General features: G+C 39.8%; 1 protein-coding gene across 1 annotated transcript in view; it reads left to right on the plus strand.

The window, feature by feature from the left end:
* Nucleotides 1–4,117: 4,117 nt before the first annotated feature.
* The window catches only part of LOC143657560 (collagen alpha-4(VI) chain-like), a 115,978-nt gene continuing 98,953 nt past the window's right edge, over nucleotides 4,118–21,142 (plus strand). The window contains exons 1-3 of the mRNA XM_077130092.1: nucleotides 4,118–4,363; nucleotides 17,330–17,416; nucleotides 18,507–19,109. Coding sequence (XP_076986207.1) covers nucleotides 4,252–4,363; nucleotides 17,330–17,416; nucleotides 18,507–19,109 — 802 coding nt within the window. The 5' untranslated portion in view covers nucleotides 4,118–4,251. The remainder of the gene's footprint in view (nucleotides 4,364–17,329; nucleotides 17,417–18,506; nucleotides 19,110–21,142) is intronic.

Consider the following 21,142-nt stretch of genomic DNA (forward strand, 5'->3'; position numbering starts at 1 on the left):
TCTTTTTCATGGCTGTAAATGTCTTGTCTCCCCAGGGAACATAGCTTTTGGGAATAGTCTTGGATTCCAAGAAGTCAGTGAACGGTTGCTCACCCTGTGAATACCCAGACAGCATTTGTTAGATGGCTGGGCTGCTTCTCCATCTCCAGGGGTCCAGGGTTAGTTTGGGGATGGAGGGAGATCCTTGTCCCCTTTTCTGAGCTAAAATGAGAAAGGGCATTCTGTTTCTGTATCTCTCGGGGATGGAAGAGGGGAACAAGACTGTGTGGTCCCCAAATACCTCTTCTAGCTTCCAGATCAGTTGGAATTTGAGAGGGTGAGGAGGCAGATGTTAGCAGTGGAAGCTAGTTTGTTTATTGATTATAAGCATGTGTTCTTCCCAGGGGATCTCATATTGGTTCATGATGTTGAAAATGATCCCTTTCTTAATGGCTGCTCCCAACAACCCCACAAAGATATTCTGAATCACAGCTTAAATGTATTTCATCATCTCTCTTCTTGCCATTTCTCACCTATGAGGGGCTTAGAGAGGTGACTTGGTTCTGAGATTCTGCCAGAGCCTGGATTTTATACTGTTCTGATTGAATACACTAAGTTACAAATTTGTGACTAGCAGTTACTTATTTCATTCTTAATTAACATACTACTTCATTCATTCACGTATATCATGTAGTAAGTTTTCAGAACTATAATTATAACCAAGTATTAGGAATTATTGAGTTCAGCACCAAGTCTTTACTTTCTAGCCTTAAAACTTGTCCCCTCCCTGGTGCCTTTCTGAAATCACTCTGAACTTCATCTCTTGTGTAAATTTCCATGCTTTGGTAGGGACTGAACAGTATTGATTTCTTGGTTAAATCCAATTATCTCTTTCTGCTTTCCCTTCGTGGGATCATTCCTTCATCCTCTACCCTCCCCCTTTCCATAAGTTAAGAGGAAATTGGAGATACTCTTATTCAAGGCAGTTTTCAGAAAAAAGAACAGAGGATATAAAAGGAGCAGAAGTCAGAAGATGTGACCACTTACCCAAGAAAATGCCTAATTGCTAATATGTCCCTTGGACAAATTGCTTCACCTTTTTGAATCTCAGTTTTCTCTGCAAAATAATGGAGTTTTGACTAGATAAGCCGGAACAGCTCTTCCAAGGTTAAATTTTGTGAATGTGTGAACATTTGCTGCTGAGTATTATTTTTGGCTCTAAGGTTCCTGGTAGCAAAAGAAAATAGGAAAAAGCTATTGAATAATTTGGTATTCCTTGTCTGACAGAAAGGAATACAGGTATGCATCTGCAGAGATGGAATGAATCTCAAGTATGAAAGTTTAGTAGGGAAAGAGTCAAAAGGGAAGAGCTCAAATTGGATTTGGATACTTGATTCCTTAGAATTTCATATCTGCTTTCCTCAATGCTTCAGGGTCTTTGTCTCTGGTTGGCTTCCCTAAAAAACTGAAACCATGGCAAAAGGCAATTTCCAGAATTACATCTCTAAAGCTTCATAACCAGAGATGTTAGGGAAAAAAAACCTAGGGAAGGACTCTGATTGGCCAAGCTTGGGTCACACACTGATTTCTAGGCCAAAGCTGTAGCCCAGGGATTGAGTCTTGTGCTTGGAAGCTCCCCCTGGAGCCAAGGGTATAATGGAGCAGCTTCCCATAAGGCGCGTGGTTACCATTCCAGGCAAGCAAAGAGTCAAGGACCCTTCTTCTCTGGGTTCACATAAATTGGTCTTTCTCAAAAGTCTACTATAACCTCAAAGCCCTTAGGTCTTTAAATTTTTTTTGACTTATCCCTTACCTGCCCAGTGTCAAAGTGCCTTTCAAGGTAACTGACTAGCAACCTTGATAAATTAATCTGCTACTGAAAATTGGCTACAGATTTTCCATCTGTCCACCAAGGACACACTTGTAGTTTGACAAAGTTAGTTAACTTGCTTTAGTGAGGTGAACCACACTCCAGAAGGACCGTGGAGATCTCACAAAATAAAGGGAGACATGGACTATTTACAGTATTTGGAGAAAGGGTGGGGTTAAGGTAAAATTTAAACAAAGCTATACTGTGCTAGTTCAAAGCAAAGCAGGACTGTGTATGAAGGGGTCAACATCAGGCCTGGGCTGAGATGAGAACCCAGGGTCCAGTTTTATTGGAAACTACAAAGTTAAGTGTGGAATGTTTTGTCCAAAACCCTTACCAGGAGCTCTGCACCTGAGTTGGAAGTTGAAGCTGTTTCTCTGTGTTAAAATGACTTCGATCCTTCAGACAAGAATGAAGTGTGTCATTCTCATTAAATATGATTTCAAACTGCAAATTTTCTGAGAGTCTGTGATTTTAGAGATAAAGGTTTCTCATGTCTTTTAGTTAATTAGCAAACACATTTTTATAGATCCATAGAGAGGCTCTTCCCCCCTCTACTTGTCAGATATGCCCTTGATCAGGGTCCATCTTGGAATAAAGGCATGGCCTTTGGAGTCTAACATGATATCAGGCCATTTACAAGGAAAAATTAGAGAAGGTCTTTTGGAGGTTAGGCATATTCTTGAGGCAATTATTTGTTCATTTACTTACCCTGAAAATATTTATTGAGCTTCTAATACATGCCAGTTATTGTAAACAAGATACAACTCCCATCCTTGAACAGTTCACAATTTAACGAGAGAGACAACATGGAAAGAAACAAACCCAGTACGCTATGATGAGGGCAATAGAGGATTTTGACATAAGGGTTTGTGGGAAAGAAAAGAAGGAATTGTGGACTCTGATCTGAGGAATTTAGTCCCACTCCTGGTAGAACAATCAGTGGGAGGGGGAGCCTGAGGTTTTGAGGTAAGGTGGTTTGTCAAGTATAGCAGATGCTATTGGTGTCCCATGCCAGATTCCCTCAATGCATCTTGGAGGTCACCTGGGTGGTGATGCTGGGTGGACAGGTCCTCAGCATGCACACAGGCTGCCACCACAAAACCCATGTCTTCAAGCCTCTTTGCCTGAGGGCTTTCTCTAGTCTTAAAGGAGCTTGTTCAGCCTATACACAGGGATGTTTGGAAGTGCTGCGGATTTAATGCCCAACTAATGAGAGATGGCAGCTGATTAATAAATCCCAACTGTCTCTACAGAGTTTCTTAAAGAGTCCCCAGGAGGATTGAACTCCAGTCACCTACAGAGATATCACACTCATTAAGGCATACTTTAAAATTTTTCTTCCCTTCCAGCTCTTACTTTCTGTACTGTCTCCCTTGTTTCCTGTGATCACTTTCCAAATATATTATCTACACCTAAGTCCTTGGCTCAGGGTCTGGTTTTGAGAGAACCAAAACTAAGATAGGAAACTTCTCACCTGTGAGAGAAGAACACATAAAGAGAAGCAGGGTATATGGCTTCAAGGTCAAGGAAAGGATACAGAGTAGAAAAAAGTGGTGGATGCTCTGAAGTGATGGAAGAAATGATCTTACTATTTAGTCAGGTCCAGTGTTCGAGAGTACAAGACCTTGAGGCTTAAGTCATCTGGAAGTCTAAGCTACTTCCAGAGGGCCCTGGGAGAATATAAAGGACACCAGAGGAAGGGATTGTGGTGAGCTAGTTTAGAACATTTAAGATGAATGAAGACACTTGAGGATTACCCAGCCTCAGTGAAGGTTATTAATGCAGGAAGTATTTGTCATGATCCCATTCATTAATTTATTACCTCACCCACCCATCCATCCATCCATCCATCCATCCATCCATCCATCCATCCATCATACATGCAGATGTTGAGACCAAATAAGTACACGACTCTTTTCTAGAGGACGCCCACGGGATATGAGTGACACAGAGTCCCTGTTCTCCAGGAACTTATGGAGACTTGAGATGGAGACTACAACATTGAAATATGAATAACTATGATGGATTTTTGTTCTAGGGAATTTTAATTAAAATTGGAAAAGCCTGGTTTAATTTATATTGCTTTATTATTATTGCTTAAGAATGCCCTGCCTGGGTGGGCCACAGTGGCTCAGCAGGCAGGAATGCTTGCCTGCCATGCCAGAGGACCCGGGTTCAATTCCCGGTGCCTGCCCATGGGGAAAAAAAAAATGCTCTGCCTGGTGAGATTTTGTATTTATTTTGAGACTGGTGTTTATAGAATGAATGGGCGTTTGTATTTAATGGCTATAAGGCACGCAGGAACTCACGGGATGTGTCATTCACCCTAAAGACAGTCTTTCTCCTCCCCTTGCCCCCCTTCCATTGCCCCAGGAGAGTATTAAACACTGGAAAAGCTGATGTGTCAGTCTGCCCTTGAGCCTTCCTGTGCTCTGGGAAATCCCAGCTGCTCAAACAGTGCTGAAGACAAGAGGAAGAAATTGAGAGGGTCATCTGGAAAGATTTCGCCAGGTAAGAGGGAGTTTCTTTATCCCAGGGATAGTTTTACATATAGTGCTTTTTATTTTGTTTCTTCTCATTTTTGAAAATACTTTTCCTCTCTTTCATTCATAGGCTGAGAAAGACAGAGACATATAGACGGATAAATAGACAGATGAGAAAGCCCTCGAACAGCAAAGAGATGGAGAGAAGTTGAGACAGGGATAGAGACAGAGAACCCACCCCAAAGATGTATCTAACTGTCCAGAGAAAGAGTGACTCCTTGAGTGAAAAAATATGAGAAGAGGGATCTGACAATCTCTGAATCTTGTTTTGCGTAGGGAGATGTGAAATATTTTGAGCTGCCCCCAGAATTTACCATCTGTGTGGAAAAGGGAACCTGACTTGTATTCTGGGGACTCATCCATAGCTCATGGATTATTTTGCTAGGAGAAGAATGGTCTATACTAAAGATAGGAATAGTGGAGATAAAAAACTTACATAGAAAAATAACACTCTCTTAGAGCATTCCCAGGGGCAATGGAGGCAATTTCAAATTAGAACTAGGAGTCATATTCCTCTAGCTAGTTTGTTAGGATTCATTGGATTTGACTATCAAATCCTAGCAGGTCCCAAAACACACAATTTTTAATGGATACATCAAATGAGTATTTTCAATTTGTATGAAAATTTTCAAACCGCAACATTTAAAGAATTTTGCAGAGAACATGTAATATAGTCACTGTCTAAGTTCTACCATTAACATTTAACTGTGGTTGTTTTCGAATGTGTCCATGCCCCTGTCCATTTATCAATCCATTTTATTTTTGATGTATTTCAAAGTAAATTACAGCCATCAGCACACTTCCTTCTAAATACAATAGCATACATATCATTCATTAGATTTCAAGAAAAGGGTTGTTTTCATAAAGTGTGTCAAGACAAGTGAACATGAAAATGATCAAAATTAGATTTGTGTACAGTTTTTAGATAGCTGGGACTGATATTCTTACACAGGGATGATGGAGAATACTAAGGATGGCTTCTGTGGGATGAAAGAATAAAAGATCACCTGAGAATGATTGCACAGTGTCCACAGGAGGAAAAGCTGTTACTTTTTGGTTCTGTTTTATATGAACTTTCAGAGGTGAAGAGATAGGCCCAGGAAATGCAAAATACAGCTCTTGAATGCATAGCCCATAGGCCTTTGAAAATAGTTTGCCATCACAAAAGTCTGTCTGGCAATTTCTGACTCAAAGGAATGGTCTTTGAAAGGTCTATGGGTACATTTATTTTGCCACTAGCCAAGAGTCATGGACCCCTTTCCACATTTTGCAGAGACATCAAATATGGTGCATTGTAGAGTCACTAGCAAGTGAAATGCTGAGTAATATCTGTTTGATATTTCAGCCTTGAGATGTTCTGAGCTGAAAAACACAACAACTCTTAAAATGCTCATGCAGGAAATTGTTTTCCCAGAATATTCCAGCCTGATCTTGAGTCTCATGTTTGAGCAACTCACTATTTAAATGAATTTTTGCAGCTGTGGTTTTTAGAAGATTCATCGTTCTGCCTGTATCTCTCCCCAGCCTCCTTGGGCATATGTTGCAGTCACAGGCTAGACCCATGCTAGATTTCGCAGATGTCTTAAACCAATTCCCCTTCAAATACTGTGCCTGCGATTCTATTTTCCTAGTTCTACAAATATGCTAAGTATATTTTAATTTTTTTAGTTTTATGTTTATTTTTATTATATTTTTAATACAAATGAATTAAAAATACAATTTTAATTAAAATTCAAAAGAAAACCTGATGGCTTTGTGTCCCTCATTTTCCAAAATAATGGCCTTGGGGGCACACAACTTCCTGAAGCTCTCTAAATCGTTGTAGATTTAAAGGGACTGTCTTGAGAACAGGAAATCTTTCTTACTGAATGAGGGCATTTGTGCAGCGAATATTTGTTGAGCACCTATTATGCGCCAGGAACTGGGGCTATGTCATGGAGGACAAAACGATTCCTTGTAGGGTTTACATTCAGCTGGAGGTGGGAGTGTGATTACAGGTAATTAATGATAAACATGATGAATATTATACGGCATGTTAGAAGGTGATTAAAAAAAGTTGGAGAAAAGCAAAGCAAAGAAGATGCAATGGGTGAATGAGAATAACAATTTGAAATGGAATGGGCAGGATTAGCCTCACTGAGAAGTGGTCTTTGAGCAGAGACTTGAAGGTGACAAGGGAATTAGCCATGTGGATATATGCAAATGTGTGGGGAAAAGCATTCCAGAGGAAGGCAACAGCAAGTGCAAAATCAGACAGCATATTCAGCTTATTTGAGGAATAGCAAGTTGGCCACAGTGATCCAAATATAATAAATAAGGTTGAGAGTAGAACATGAGTCAGAGGGAAAACTGGGGGCCTGATCATATAGGACCCTGTTACGAGTCTATCTTGTCTTTTTACTCTGAATGAAATAACATTGGAGAATTTTAAGCAGAGGTGACTTAGGTTTTTAAAGGATTTCCCTAGGTGTGTGTTGAGAAAGGACATCAGGAGCACGTGGTAGAAGCCTATGGGAGTAATCCAGGCAAGAGATAATAGTGACTCGGACCAGGCTGTTTGCAGAAGAAATAATGAGAGAGCGTTGGTTCTTGGATACCCAGCTTTGAAAGTAGAGTCAACAGGATTTCCTGACAAGTTGGATGCAGGGCATGCGTGTGAAAGAGGAGTCAAGGGTAATGCCATGGTTTTTATCTAAGCAACTGGAAGCCTGGAGCTGCCATGAACAGAGAGGAATAAAGAAAGAAAAAGAAAGAGAAAAGGAGGGAACTGTTCTCGGTGCTGAGGATAATTGTTAAGACCCAATCTTAACAAATTCCAATTATTCATTGTAATAAGTGTATGAGATTCAGAGGAATAATGGAACCTGGAATAATTTGCCATCAGGCTGGGGTTGGGTAGGAGACATCTTAGCTGGGCTTCAAAAGATGAAGAGGAGCCCACCAGGTGAGTGTGTATGTGTGAGGTGTGTCCATGTGCATATGGACTGGGATTGAGGAATGGTGTGCAGCCTTCCAGGCAGAGGAAAGCAAGAAGTAAAATAGTCTGAATCTGCAGGATTGAAACAGTCTTGGCCAAACACGCTGTCTTACAATCATGTGACCTTCACAAGGTTTTGTTGCAAATCAATGCATCTCGCCATCTGTAAAGAAATATCTTTATCTTTCTGAGGACTAGGTAGGCTTGTGTTGCTGCCTTTAGTGAACTTTTTTTTGTCTTTAAAAAATTATCACATACTATTGTAGATATTCAAAAAAGATACGAAGAATGGCCCAACTGCACTTAGTTATTTTTAAGTTGAGGTCCTAGAAAGAAAAGTAGAAGATTCAGTTCAAGGAACATTGATAATTTAAAAGAATTTATCTCACCTAAGTGGCCAGATGCCATGCACAGCACCTGGCTCCATGGGTTTAGAGTGGCTCTCTCTTGCTACTGTCAAAAGTCTTCTACAATCTGAAAACTCACTTTCACCCTGGCATGGTTATTTCCTAGACACAATGATGAGAAAATGTAGTCATAGTGTTTTGAATCAAGCAAAGCACTTCTTTTGGAGTGAAAGAGGCTGAGGTTTGGGTCTGTCAGTGAGAAAGGTCTAGACTTGGGGAGTTTTGTTCTGTAGATTATTGCTTGACAAATTTGATGGTAACCTATCAAGTTTTACAGTTTTGTACAAAATCCTTTCTCCCCCATTAGCTCGTGAAGTCCCCACAATAAGCCCGTCATGTGGTTATATTAAGGTATTACAGCCTGTATTCTATGGTTGGCAAAGCGAGGCTTAGAATGTTGAAGAGACTTTCCCAAGACCACAGAATAAGAATGTGGCAGGGCTGGCACTTGAACCAGAAAAGTCAAAGTCAATTTCAATACAGTGTTTACTGCCCCACACTGTAATTTCTCTAACGTTTCTGGAGCAAACTTCTTAAAGGACAGAAAAGAGACAAAGGACAGTTTATCTAATGACAGACCAGACAACTGCAGAGGACTGTCAGTATTTGCCCTTGGTGACTGTCAGGACAAGCCCTTCCCAGGTTTTCTGGTGAGAGGAGGTGTGGGGTCACTGCAGGGCACTGACCCCTTGGAGAAGCCAGCTCTGCACAGCGGGTGGTGGGCATCCTTCCTGAATGAACAGCCGACAGAAATGAGGACATTGATTCCCATTTCTCTGGCGAGACCAAGCTCATGAAATGCTGTGGTGATGGAGCTGAAGAACCGTGCAAGCACTGAAAGAGACTGAATAAAGAATCTTCTTTTTCCCTTGGATTAAATCATTCAGCAGTTTGTTGGGTTATTTGCATATTCATCAGAAAAGGAAAGTATTTATAAGTTGATTCCGATGTGTCCAGGCTACAAAGATTTCTGAGACAGAGGCTCCATGCTCCATGTGCTCCTGGTCCAGTGAGGGAGAGAAATATGTGAACAGATCATTTCAGTGTAATGTGCTAAATGGCCTAATTGATGCCTGAACTAAGCAGTACGGAAAACCAGATGAGTCAGGCTATGCAGGGGACCTAAGATGGCTAAAAAACTGCCCAGCAGCTGAGATGCTTGTTTAGTTACAAAATGTCAAACACCTCACAGATTAATTATGTGCCAATCGTGTGATTTCCACCGCCGAAGGGAGGGGCTTGGCCATTGGCATCCATTTCTTGCTTTGTGCAGCGCCCTGCTAGGCTCTGGCATTATAATTCTTGTCCTTCCTTGGAGGAATTCTCCACAATTCTGTATCTTGTTATATTTTTCTGAGCCTGAAGACTAACTGATTATCACTGAAATGTTTGACACAGTCTCCCTCAAATATTTTGCCACGAAGTTTTGTGTATATCTAAGCCATCGTAAGATCTGTGAATGGGCCACGGAGAGCAAAAGTTTATGTTTATGCACTCAGTTAAGACCAAACCTTAGCGTTTTACCATCAAACATGCTGTGATGTATACAAAAGAGCCCGTTCGTGTTCATAATTGTTTGCTTTCTGAAGTTTCCTGTTACCCAGATGTGGTACATTGTAAGACTGTCTGGTAAGAAAGCCAAAAAAACAGTGTTTACCATAACCCTAGTAAAGTGACCAGGAAAAAAAAATGGAATATAGCTCTGGATTTCAGATCTGGGAACAGAGTATAAATGGAAAGAAAGTTGAAAACATGTGGTAAAATAATTTGCATTGGGTCTTTCATCCCAAATGTGTTGAAACTTTTGCCGATCTCTGAGTTATATATATATTAAGAAAATATTTATTCATTGATGAGCTCTCTCCCTCCTCACTCTATAGAAGACACTTGACTTTCCCCATGTAGAGTTAGAGATGCTATTTAAGGTGAGTGGAGTGGCCATCTGCCTGGGCAGGCCCATATTGCCTTCTAAATGCCTAGAAGACAGTGATTCCTTAGACTAGCCTGATATGCACAAATTTCTGGCCTCACCACAGGTACGAATGAGAAACCTGGAGGTGGGACCCAGGAAGCTGAGTTTTAAGAAGCCCTCGGGGTGATTCTGATGTGTGCTCCAATTTGACAACCACTGGCCTAGAATATTAACGATGGAATCCTTGTCATTTTACTGTTGAGGGGTCTGCAGAGGCCGAACAGAAATCTCAAGGGAGATTGATAAATATATATAAAAGCACTGCTGGTTTCATTAACTGAGGTTAAGATGGTTTATAGTTCAAGTATGAGAAAATCTGCCTAGAGCCCTTCTTCTATCCATCCTCTCAGTTCACGTATTTCAGAATATCAGAGGTCTCCGCTGGACTCATCACAACTTAAGAGTTTACACTCCACACGTGCAGAAGCTTCAGTGAATGCTTAACTGAGTCCCTAGAACTCTAAAACCTTAGTTTCCAAGGCCTTCCGTGAGCTGTCTTTGGGGCGTCTTATTAACCCCTCACTAATTGCTCTCCTTTGCCCTTGCACCTGCCATTCTGCCTGGAATTCCCTTCTCCATTTGCTCACCTGCAAGTTTCTAATTAGCCTTCAAATCTCAGGTCTAGCAGCATTTTCTCTGTGATGTCTTCACCCTGGAGGAGGGAGGAGCTCATTACCTTGTATAGGTTTCTATGTTATTTTGCTCACCCTGTGATATTGCAATTTATTCATCTCTCCATTCCACTGGACTCCAAGTTCTTGGAAGAAAGAAATAGTTTCTTTTGCTTTTTTCTTTTGAGTGCCTGACATACTACCTGACAAACATTAAACTCTCAAAAAAATAGTTGCAAGAGTTTTGCAATGCTTTATTTCTCTCTCTCTGTCTTTCTCTTTCTCTCTGAGCTGTTATAATTTTGCTGAACACTTGAGAGTAAGTTTCTGACATCAAGACTCTTCAACCCCGTATACATCAGTGTGTATTTCTTAATAACAAGGACGTTTTCTTACATGGCTACAATGCAATGATCCTAATCAGTAAATTTAATATTGATAAAATAAAATATACAGTCCATATTGAGATTACAGTGATCTCACTTTATGTCCTTTATGGCAATGTTTTTTATTTTCTTTCATAGTCTGGGACCATACATTGCTTTTAGTTTTCATATATCTTTAAGCTCCTTTAATCTAAATGAGTTCCTCAGTTTCTATCTTTCATGTCACTAACTTTTTTTTTTTTTTTTAACATGGGCAGGCACCAAGAATCGAACCCCGGTCCTCGGGCTTGGCAGGCAAGCATTCTTACCTGCTGAGCCACCATGGCCCGCCCTTCACTAACTTTTTGAGGTATACAGGCTAGCTGTTTTGTAGACTGTCCTTGTATTTCAGCTAATATTCTTTTCTCATTCCTAGATTTAGGTCATGGATCACTGAATTTTCTCATGCGTAACATTAGGAGACACATGCTGTTGGTTTATTCCATTATTGCTGATGTTAATTTTGATCACTTGGTTATGTGGAATCCATCAAGTTTCTCCATTGTAAAGGAAGTTTTTTGCCCTTTGTAACATAAGCAATTTGTCAGGAGATGCTTTGAGACTCTGTTAATATCCTGTCCCCAGCAAACTTTCACCTGATGGTTTTAATATCCCTTGATGATTCTTACCTAATATCAATTATTACCATGGTGGTTGCTAAGTAATTTTTACAATTAGAGAATAGATTGTTCTAGTGAGTTAACTGTTTGAGCAACATACTTTGAGCAGAGTCTTTCTCTATGCCAACTTTATTAGAGTTATTTCCAGAAAGAATTGGTGTCCTATCCATACTTAATCAAACTTCATTTAATGGCTTCACATTTTGCCTCCATGGGGAGTCTTACATACTCAAATGCAAAACTCTTCAATGGGTTAATTCAGATATAAACATTTTCATGAAATGTTATGTGCTAGTCTGAAATGATGTATGTACCCTAGAAAAGCCATGTTTTAATCCTAATCCCATTTTGTAGGGGCAGCCATTTTCTTCTAATCCCTATTCAATACTGTATGTTTGAATCTGTAATTAGATAATCTCCCTGGAGATGTGATTTCATCAAGAGTGATTGTTAAGCTGGATTAGGTAGAGGTGTGTCTCTACCCATTTGGGTGGGTTTTGATTAGTTTCTGAAGTCCTATAAAAGAGGAAACATTTTGGAGAATCGGAGAGATTTGGAGAGAGCAGAGAATGCTGCAGCACCATGAAGCAGAGTCCACCAGCCAGCAACCTTTGGAGATGAAGAAGGAAAATGCCTCCCGGGGAGCTTCATGAAACAGGGAGCCCAGAGAAAAAGATAGAAGACGATGCTGTGTTCGCCATGTGCCCTTCCAGATGAGAGAGGAACCCTGACCATGTTCACCATGTGCCCTTCCACTTGAGAAAGAAACCCTGAACTTCCTCAGCCTTCTTCTTTTTTTTTTTTTTTTTGCATGGGCAGCACCGAGAATCAAACCTGGGTCTCCGCATGGCAGAAAAAAATATTCATCAGCCTTCTTGAATCAAGGTATCTTTCCCTGGATGCCTTAGATTGGACATTTCTATAGATTTGTTCTAATTGGAATATTTTCTCAGCCTTAGAACTGTAAACTAGCAACTGATTAAATTCCCCCCTTTAAAAGCCATTCTGTTTCTGGTATATTGAATTCTGGCAGCTTAGCAAACTAGAATATGGCATATATCACAAAGAATATTAATTCCTTAATCTAAAGACATTTTTCTTTTCATTGACATAATACACACACATGTACAGCTGCAAAATGTTTATAAACTTCTGACTTTCCCATAACAGATTTTTTTCCTCTTTTTTTAATTATTTTTTTTAAATACCAAAAAACACCAAGCAAGCGCAAACATTCCTATTTTGATCATTCCATTATACATATATAATCAGTAATTCATAATATCCTCATGTAGCTGCATATTCATCATCATGATAATTTCTTGGAACATTTGCATCTATTCAGAAAAAGAAATAAAACAAAAACAGAAAAAAAATTTATACATGCCATACCCTTTCCCCCTCCCTTTCATTGATCACTAGCATTTCAAACTAAATTTATTTTAACATTTGTTCCCCCTATTATTTATTCCCATAACAGATTTTGATTAACAGTTTTAGTGTTTTATTTACAATTAATTAAATATACTTCTCATTTTTCATGACTAATCACATGAATAGCAATATTTAGGACATAAAGGAATATGAAAACATAGATACCTTACTTGAAGATTTTAAGTTTCATCAGCTTTATTAACCCAAGAATTTCAAAATTGAAGTGAAGTCTTTTCTTGTCATAATCATAATAAATGTAAGAATTTATTTTGGATCATTCTTCCTGGTACGTTTAAACTCTCATGCTCTTTACCTTCATATTGTCCTTAATCTACTAGAATGGTCTGTTCTTTAACAATTATCATTCATTTATTTCCCATCAGGTAAAAATGTGTTGGTGAATAACATGTTAACTGCCTTAAGGTATCTCCTCTCAAATAACTTCTATGCTTCCTTGAGGAAGCATGGTGGGGGTGGGTGAGGGAGGCTGATATAGAAATTGCGGAACAGAGAAATCTAATTATATCATGTCTATTTATTGGAAAAACACTGGGCCAGTCTCCTAGAGAATGTTTGTAATATAGTGAGCAATTATAGTAGGTGTCTAAAATCAGCACCAAGGCCCCTAGAAAGGTGAAACGGCTTGCTCAAGTCCACAGAACAAGTGGCCAAGCTGAAGCTAGAATCAAGGCCAAAGGGCTTCCTTTGAAGTCAAGACTTTTTTTCAATATTTTCTGTTGGTATAAATAATAAAATAGATGTGTTACTACACATCCCAGAGACCCTCTGAAGGAGTAAATTAAGCATGCACAGTGTGCTGGTTTGGGGCAGTTGTGTACTCAGAAAAGCCATATTCTTTTTCCTAATCCAAGCTTGTGGAGGCAGACCCATTGTTCAGGATGGATCTTTTTGATTAAGTTGTTTCCATAGAGATAAAATCCATTCAACTGTGGGTGTGACTTTTGATTAGATGGAGATGTGACTCCACCCATTCAAGGTGGGTCTCGATCAGTTTACTGAAGTCTTAAGAGAGCTCACAGAAAGGGAAAGATGGAGAGCTGACAGAGACACTTGGAGAGCAGTTGATTTAGAGCCAACGTGGACACTTGGAGATGCTTGGAGTGCCAGCAGAGAGAGAAGATGCCTAGACAGGAATTTTGGAGCCCAGCAGATGTCACCACGTGCCTTCCCATGAGATGCTAAGAAAGCCAGAACCCAGAGTTGTGTCCCCAAGGAATTAAATGAAGGCCTACAGGTACTTTGAGAGGAAACCACTGGCATCACAAGCTGAAAGCAATGGAACCAGAAAGAAGGAGCAGCAAATGTGAGCTAATGTGCCTTCCCATGTGATAGACATTGGCCTTTCTTTGGAGTTAAGATATCTTTCTCTGGATGTCTTAGTTTGGACATTTCTATGTATTAGAACTGTAAACTTGCAACGTATAAATTCCCTTTATAAAACCTGTTTCATTTCTGATATATTGCATTTTGGCAGCTTTAGCAAATAAAACAAACAGTAAAGAGATAGTTCCTCAGGGAAGCTTCATCCTATCCTCACACTTCCCAGAAAGAAGGACTGAACTGTTGGGCATCACCTGTGTGTTGGGCATGGTGATGATTATTTTTCACACAATATTCCACTTAAAGGGCCCAAGACTGGGAAGTGAGGGAGACACTGTCAAAGTTCTAGCTTACATTCTTGGATAAATTTAAAGAATGTGATTTAAAGTTTACTCAATTTCTTATATATAAAATTTCTCTCCCCAAATAGGTTGATCAGTTATCTAAGCATAAAAGCAAAGTTTGTAATTCCATTTTCCATCGCACTTAGCTCAGTGTTTTGGACACAAAATGTTGCTCTTTGAAGACCTAATTGGTGGATAAATGAATTTAGGGCTTGTGCTCACATTCCCCTTCCCATCCCCCCACCTCAGCCCCCTCCCCCATTCCCCACCCGAGTACGGTTCTCACAGGCCTTCATTTTACATAAAGTGGGCTCTGGGTTGTTGAATGACACTGTGGACTGGAAGATTTTCACTGGAGGGTTTGAAGCAGATGTTTGAGGTTTAGTGCCTGACTGGACCTGGCGTCTGACCACCTGGGGACAGGGGTAGGTTCTGACAGTGATCGTCTGGGTACTCCCCAAATGCTACTTAACCTTTCCGGGACTCAATTTCTTCATTTTTATCAACAAAATAAGCAGAGTCAAGTCCTGTCTTTCTGGTGTCTCCAGGGTGTGTGGTAAGAAACATAGAGATATTAGCACAGTAACTTGCAAAGCAGCCATCAATTGAAAGTGAAGATTAAATAAAGTAAGTAAATTAAATCAAACGATATAAATTAAATTAAAACAAAACAACCACTCTGTTATCTACAGATTCCTAGCTTCAGATTAAGGGACTTCTCTTTTTCTTTTACATTTTTAGGTTCTAAGGAGACTTATTTTATTGCCTAAGTACTAAAATAATGTTTTCTATATGCCAGAGACAGATAAAGTGTTTTACAATAATGAACTCATTTAATCTTCATCACAAACCAGGGAGGTAGTGCTATTATTGACCTTGTTTTACTAATGGGTAAACTGAGGCTCAGAGAAGTGAAGTAACTTGCCTATCAAGTAGTGGATCTGGAATTCAACCCCAGGCAGTCTACTTCTGAGAGTCCTGGCTTTTAATCCCATTGCACTCTGCTGAGGGTGTCTGTAAGCTAAGGAAATAAAGATGAGGCATTCCTTGTTTCACTTGGAATATCTCATTCAATGTGATTGCTCTGTTGTTGTTCTTATTTTTAATGAATGGACTTCTTACAGTTTAAAAAAAATAGAGGTGGAAGTGGGGGTGGGTAATTTTCATGGAGACCTTGGAGCCAGGTTTAGGGGAGGGGAGTCTAATGTTCGGTTCCTTCCAGGAAACACAAAACCTTTTTAGTCTGGTCTGATTTCATCAGGCAGATGTGCTCTTGAGATACTTGAATATTCCTGCCTGCAGCACAAATGTTTATTGGGTCACCTTATCCTTGTATAAAAATACAAGCAAGACAGAATAAACTTATGAAGCATGTAATAACATGGATGGACCTAGAAAACATTATGCTGAGTGAGTCTAACCAAAAACTGAAGGACAAATACTGTATGGTCCCACTGATGTGAACCGACATTCGAGAATAAACTTGGAATATGTAAAAAAAAAAAAAAAAAACCAACCAAACAAAACAATTTGACAAATGGTGCTGCAGTAATGGGATACTCACATGGAAAAAGAATGAAATGTGACCCCACCATTTAGCATACAGAAAACAAACAAAAAAGTGGTATATCCATACAATGAAATACTACTCAGCAAAAAAGAGAAACAAATTACAGATACACACAACATGGATGGACCTCAAAAACATACTGAGTGAAAGAATCTGAACAGGAAAGTGTACATACTATATGACTTAATGCAGTGTTCTGGTGAATTTCATGTATCAGCTTGGTTAGATATCTGGCCAAGCAAGCACTGATTTTACTGTGAGGGTATCTCATGGACTTAAATTATTAGTTAGTTGATTGCATCAATGGCTGATTACAGCTACAATCAACAAAGGAGATTGCCTTCAACAGTGAGAGAATCTCCTCATCCAATCATTTGGAGTCCCTAAAGGGAGAACTGAGGATTTCAGTAGTGAGAAAGAGGCATTTCTATCTTTTTCTACATGTTGCTCAGCTTTGCCTCAAACCCAGTGAACACATCACATTCACCTAGACCTCTTAGGACTTGGTGATAAGGAGAACTAGCATAGATACGCTGATGCTCATGCTGCTTGCTCTGCCATGAATAATAAAGTCCTTATCTCTCACCAAGAAAAAAAAAAAATACAAGCAAAATCATCCAGAAATGTTTATGTTCTACCAAATGAATTCAGTGTGAGAAATGGAAGTTCTATCCCCTGCCCTATATGTCTTCTCTCTTTCTTCTTTTTTTTATAGCCATATCTGGACAACTTTAAACAGTGAAGTCTGAGGTATACACTCTGGTTGTTTACAAAATTCTTCCTGAATTGAGTCACCAAGACCATTTTCCTTTGCACAATTGGAAGAATGTGGCAATATTTCCTTAATTTTTTTTTTATAACGCTTCTGTTAGTCTGGGGAAAGACATGTTTTTTTTTGTTTCTTATAAACAGCTTTATTGAGGTATAAGTAACATACATGGATACACTCATTAAAAAATATTTTATTGATAAATCTTCATACATGTACAGTCCATAATGGTGTACAATCAGTGGCTCACAGCATCATCACATAGTTGTGTATTCATCACCATGATCACCTCTTAGAAATTTGCATGACTCCAGAAATAGAAATAAAAGAAAAAAGAAAAAACTCATACATCCCATACCCCTTACCCCTTCCCCTCATTGACCACTGGCATTTCCATCTCAATGCACCCATTTTAAGTTTATGAAGACCTAATTTTTAATAATGACGTTTCCTTTTCTTTGTAGGTACACCTGGAATGGAGACTTGGAAGATTTTGGGGGGGATCATCATCTTTGCAACTAGTTTTGGCTTCATCAAGTCTCAAAGAATTGGTAATACATTGGACTCTTTAAGTAAAAAAATGAGTATCTTGCCCGAAAGTTAAAGGTAGTGACAACCTTAAGAGAAACTATCACAGGAGCATAATTAATGAAAGGGAAACAATTCTTTTAAGGAGACTTTAGTCAGAATCTGGAAGCTTTTTGTGAATGGCGGGCACTTGATTTTTTTTTCAAAGCTTATTTCCAAATGACAAAATAATATATAAAAGTACCATATATCTGAATGCTTAACCAAGCTCTCAGTAGAACCAGCCCTGTTCTATCGATTCTGCATTTTGATTTGTCTTCTCTGCTAGAGCTGTTTTGATAGTAATTTCATCCCAAGATGAATAGATTTTACCAAATGCCAGTGACACCTCTGCAATTTTTTGCAATCATTTTAATAGATTGTTGAGATGTTGCAAGATGAAAGTCTCATCAGGGGAAGCTTGTTTGAGTAGCCTGAAGTCCCATTGAGACAAGATTGAAATTTAAATATTCAAATATAATTACACAGACTGCTCTTTGGGGAAAAAAAAACAAAACCAAACCAAACTATGAAACTCTCTAAATTTTCTCTTTGGCTCTGATTCCCCTCGCTTGTGAAGAGAAGCTGTGACAGTCTCATTTCATGTTTCAAACACTTTCTAAAATTACAAAGAACTAGTGGAGGAGTTAAGAAAGTGACAATGTAGGAAAATGCAATGCATTTCTCTGGAGAAAATCGTACAAGTGAGCAGTTAGTTGTAGTACTTGGAGCAGCTGAGGGATGGTTGTACCAGAGGGAAAAGGGGACCTAAGTGGGACATCAACAATCTCCACTACTGGTGGAGAGCTGGTTTCTTTTATTAAGTTCAAGGGGTGAGTGGAGGACCAGGGTCAGGGGCCCAACTGAATGGAGTAGAGTGTGGAAAGTGTACAAGTGAAATGCTGGGCATGAGGAAGTCAAGGAAGAGGGCAGTGTGCCTGGACCTCGTTTCTACTGGTTACCACCAGAGAGCTATGCAGGCAGGCGTGCATGGTGTGAAGGCTCTGAATAGGGACAGACGGACCCCCAGCTGGGAGTGGTAATGTTTTACCTTAACGTGTCTCTCTTCTCTAGTCTGCAAGGAAGCCTCTGTGGGAGATGTCGTGTTTCTGGTGGACAGTAGCATCAACCCCCAACAAGCCCGCAGCGTGCGGAACTTCTTGACCATCCTGGTAAATGGCTTCAATGTCAGCAGAGAGACCATCCACGTGGGCCTGGCCCAGTACAGTGATGTGCCCCGTTCAGAGTTCCTACTTTCCACCTACCATCACAGAGGTGATGTGTTGAGACACATTCAGAGGCTTCAGTTTAAGCCTGGGGTCACAAAGACAGGTCTGGCCCTGAAGTTCATCCTAGATCACCACTTCCAAGAAACAGCGGGGAGCCGGGCAAGCCAGGGGGTGCCTCGGGTTGCCATGGTGATCACCAGTGGCCCCTCTGAGGACCGCGTCCAGGAGCCTGCTGAGGCATTTAGGAGGGCAGGCATCCTGCTTTATGCTGTTGGAGTCAAAGATGCTGTTTTGACAGAGCTCAGGGAGATGGCAAGTAGTCCTAAGGAGAAATTTGCCTACTTTGTTCCCAACTTCCCTAGTCTGGGCAGTCTGGCCCAGAGACTGCGGCAGGAGCTTTGTGACACTTTGGCAAAGGCTGCTCAACCTGCTGACCACGTCTCTCCAGGTACAAAGTCTTTTCCTTTCTTATTTCTGATGTGGAGGTCATAGACTTCAAAACTTTATGGACTTAATTCATCCTTCCCACTGTCTTCATTTTCCATGTGCCTTAATTGCTTGGGCACATTTAATACAGCATATTTAGTTTTAAAATTAAAATCTCAGGAAACTATCTACATTCTGTGCTCCTCTTCATTCTTTGACCAATGACATATTAATTTTTATCTTTGTGACTCTTATATTCCCTATGCTGATTCTGTGTGTTGATGTTGTATAAGTCTATTTTGGAAAGAAGGGTTAATTGTTCCATTTTGATGATATTATCAGTCCTCTGTTGATTCACCCATATTGCCTGCATGGAGGGTGGAGGAGGGCAGAGGGACAGTGAATCTCCCAGGAAGTTTTTGTGTTTTTTTTTTGCTGCCAGTGTGTTAATATAATGCAACGATTAAGAATTTGCATTTAGGGAAAAGAAAGATCTGGGTTCAAATCCCAGTTCTCCACTTTCTAACTTGGCGGTCTTGGACAAGTTACTTTATCTCTCTGAAATGGTTTTCTTCCTACGATGATAGTACCTGCCCCAGAGAGCTGTTGAGAGCATGGATATTTAATAAAATTATGGATGTAAAGTGCTTGGCACAGTGCCTAGTCCATCAGAGGTGCTTGTAAGCATCATCTGTAATTAATTTTCATTACCTGTGATGATATACCTGTCATCAACTGGGTGCTTCCATTGATGGTGATGAGGCATAAACTGGTGAAAATCACTTATAAATCAGTTACTAAACTCTGTAATAAAGTATAGAGCTTTGGGCAAGGAAAGAGATGTTTGCTTGTGAGCTCTATCAAAACCCACAAGAGGATAGAGCTTTCATGATTTTCATATTTATGTAAAAAGCAGGTATATTGGAAAAGATGCTGGAACTTTTGACCCATTTGATGCAGCAGGTGCATGATTGGCCTATGAGTAGTAGGGACATTGCGTTTGCATGCTTAAATGAATATTATATGCCTTACTTTTCATAGTGCTTCAAAGTTTACAAAGTAGTTTTATATACATAGCAATGATAACTACCATTTTCTTGGTGCTATATAGTTTTCAAAGCTACTCATCTGACTGATCCATTATTTTAACTTTGTTGGGTACATAGGGCAATTAGTATTATTATTTCCACTTTTCAGATGAGGAAACTGAGGCCAAAGGTTATACAAATGAATTACCTTGAGCTAGGACTTGATTCTTGGTCTTTTAGAGCAGACCCATTGCACTAAAGCAGGTATCTTAGGTTGTGTTCCCCAGAAGCATAGCCTAAGGCAAGGATTTGTATATAACTGATTTATTAAGGAAGAGCTTAAGGGGAGGTCTGTATGAATATGGGGGATGCAGGACAGAGAAGTAGAGGGAGGTAAGGAAGGGTGTGATCTCATGAAAAGTTCCCATAGGAGGGTGGCTTCGGTCTGATCCTGCCTATAAATTACATCTCAGAGCCTTGACCCAAGGAAAGGAACTGGTTTTCATAGGCAACAAAGCAGCTCCAGTAGCCAGAGGGCAGTGCTCCAAAGTGTGGGCTACAAAATGGTAAAAATAAATGCAAGAGGACTGATATTGTCTTGTATAGTAAATATTCTTATTTGATATTGTTTTCTGCAGTAGATTATCTTATTTGATTCTCATAAAAACCCTGTGACAGTATGAAGGCTGAAAGAAAGATTTATGCAGAGAAGAAAGTGAGTCTCAAAGAGGTGAATGATAAACGGTCATAGAACTGTAAGTGGTAGGGCTGCAATGAGATGTACCATGGCATATGAGATACACTGCAAATTTCTAACCTGTTGGTGACAGCACACTCCTAGAGATGAGGTATCTTTGTCAAAAGATAGGAAGTTGATTGCTTATTCTTATTTGGGAAGAGGGCAACCCCTTTTGCAGCACTTTGCTACATTTACAGAAGTGTTTTCCTTCTTTATGTGCTTTAAGGGATTGCCCAAGTGGATTCCAAGATTGGAAGTATCAGTAGAGCAAGACAGAAGCCTCAGAAG

This window comes from Tamandua tetradactyla, chromosome 15, assembly GCF_023851605.1.
Source record: "Tamandua tetradactyla isolate mTamTet1 chromosome 15, mTamTet1.pri, whole genome shotgun sequence".
NCBI lineage: Eukaryota > Metazoa > Chordata > Mammalia > Pilosa > Myrmecophagidae > Tamandua > Tamandua tetradactyla.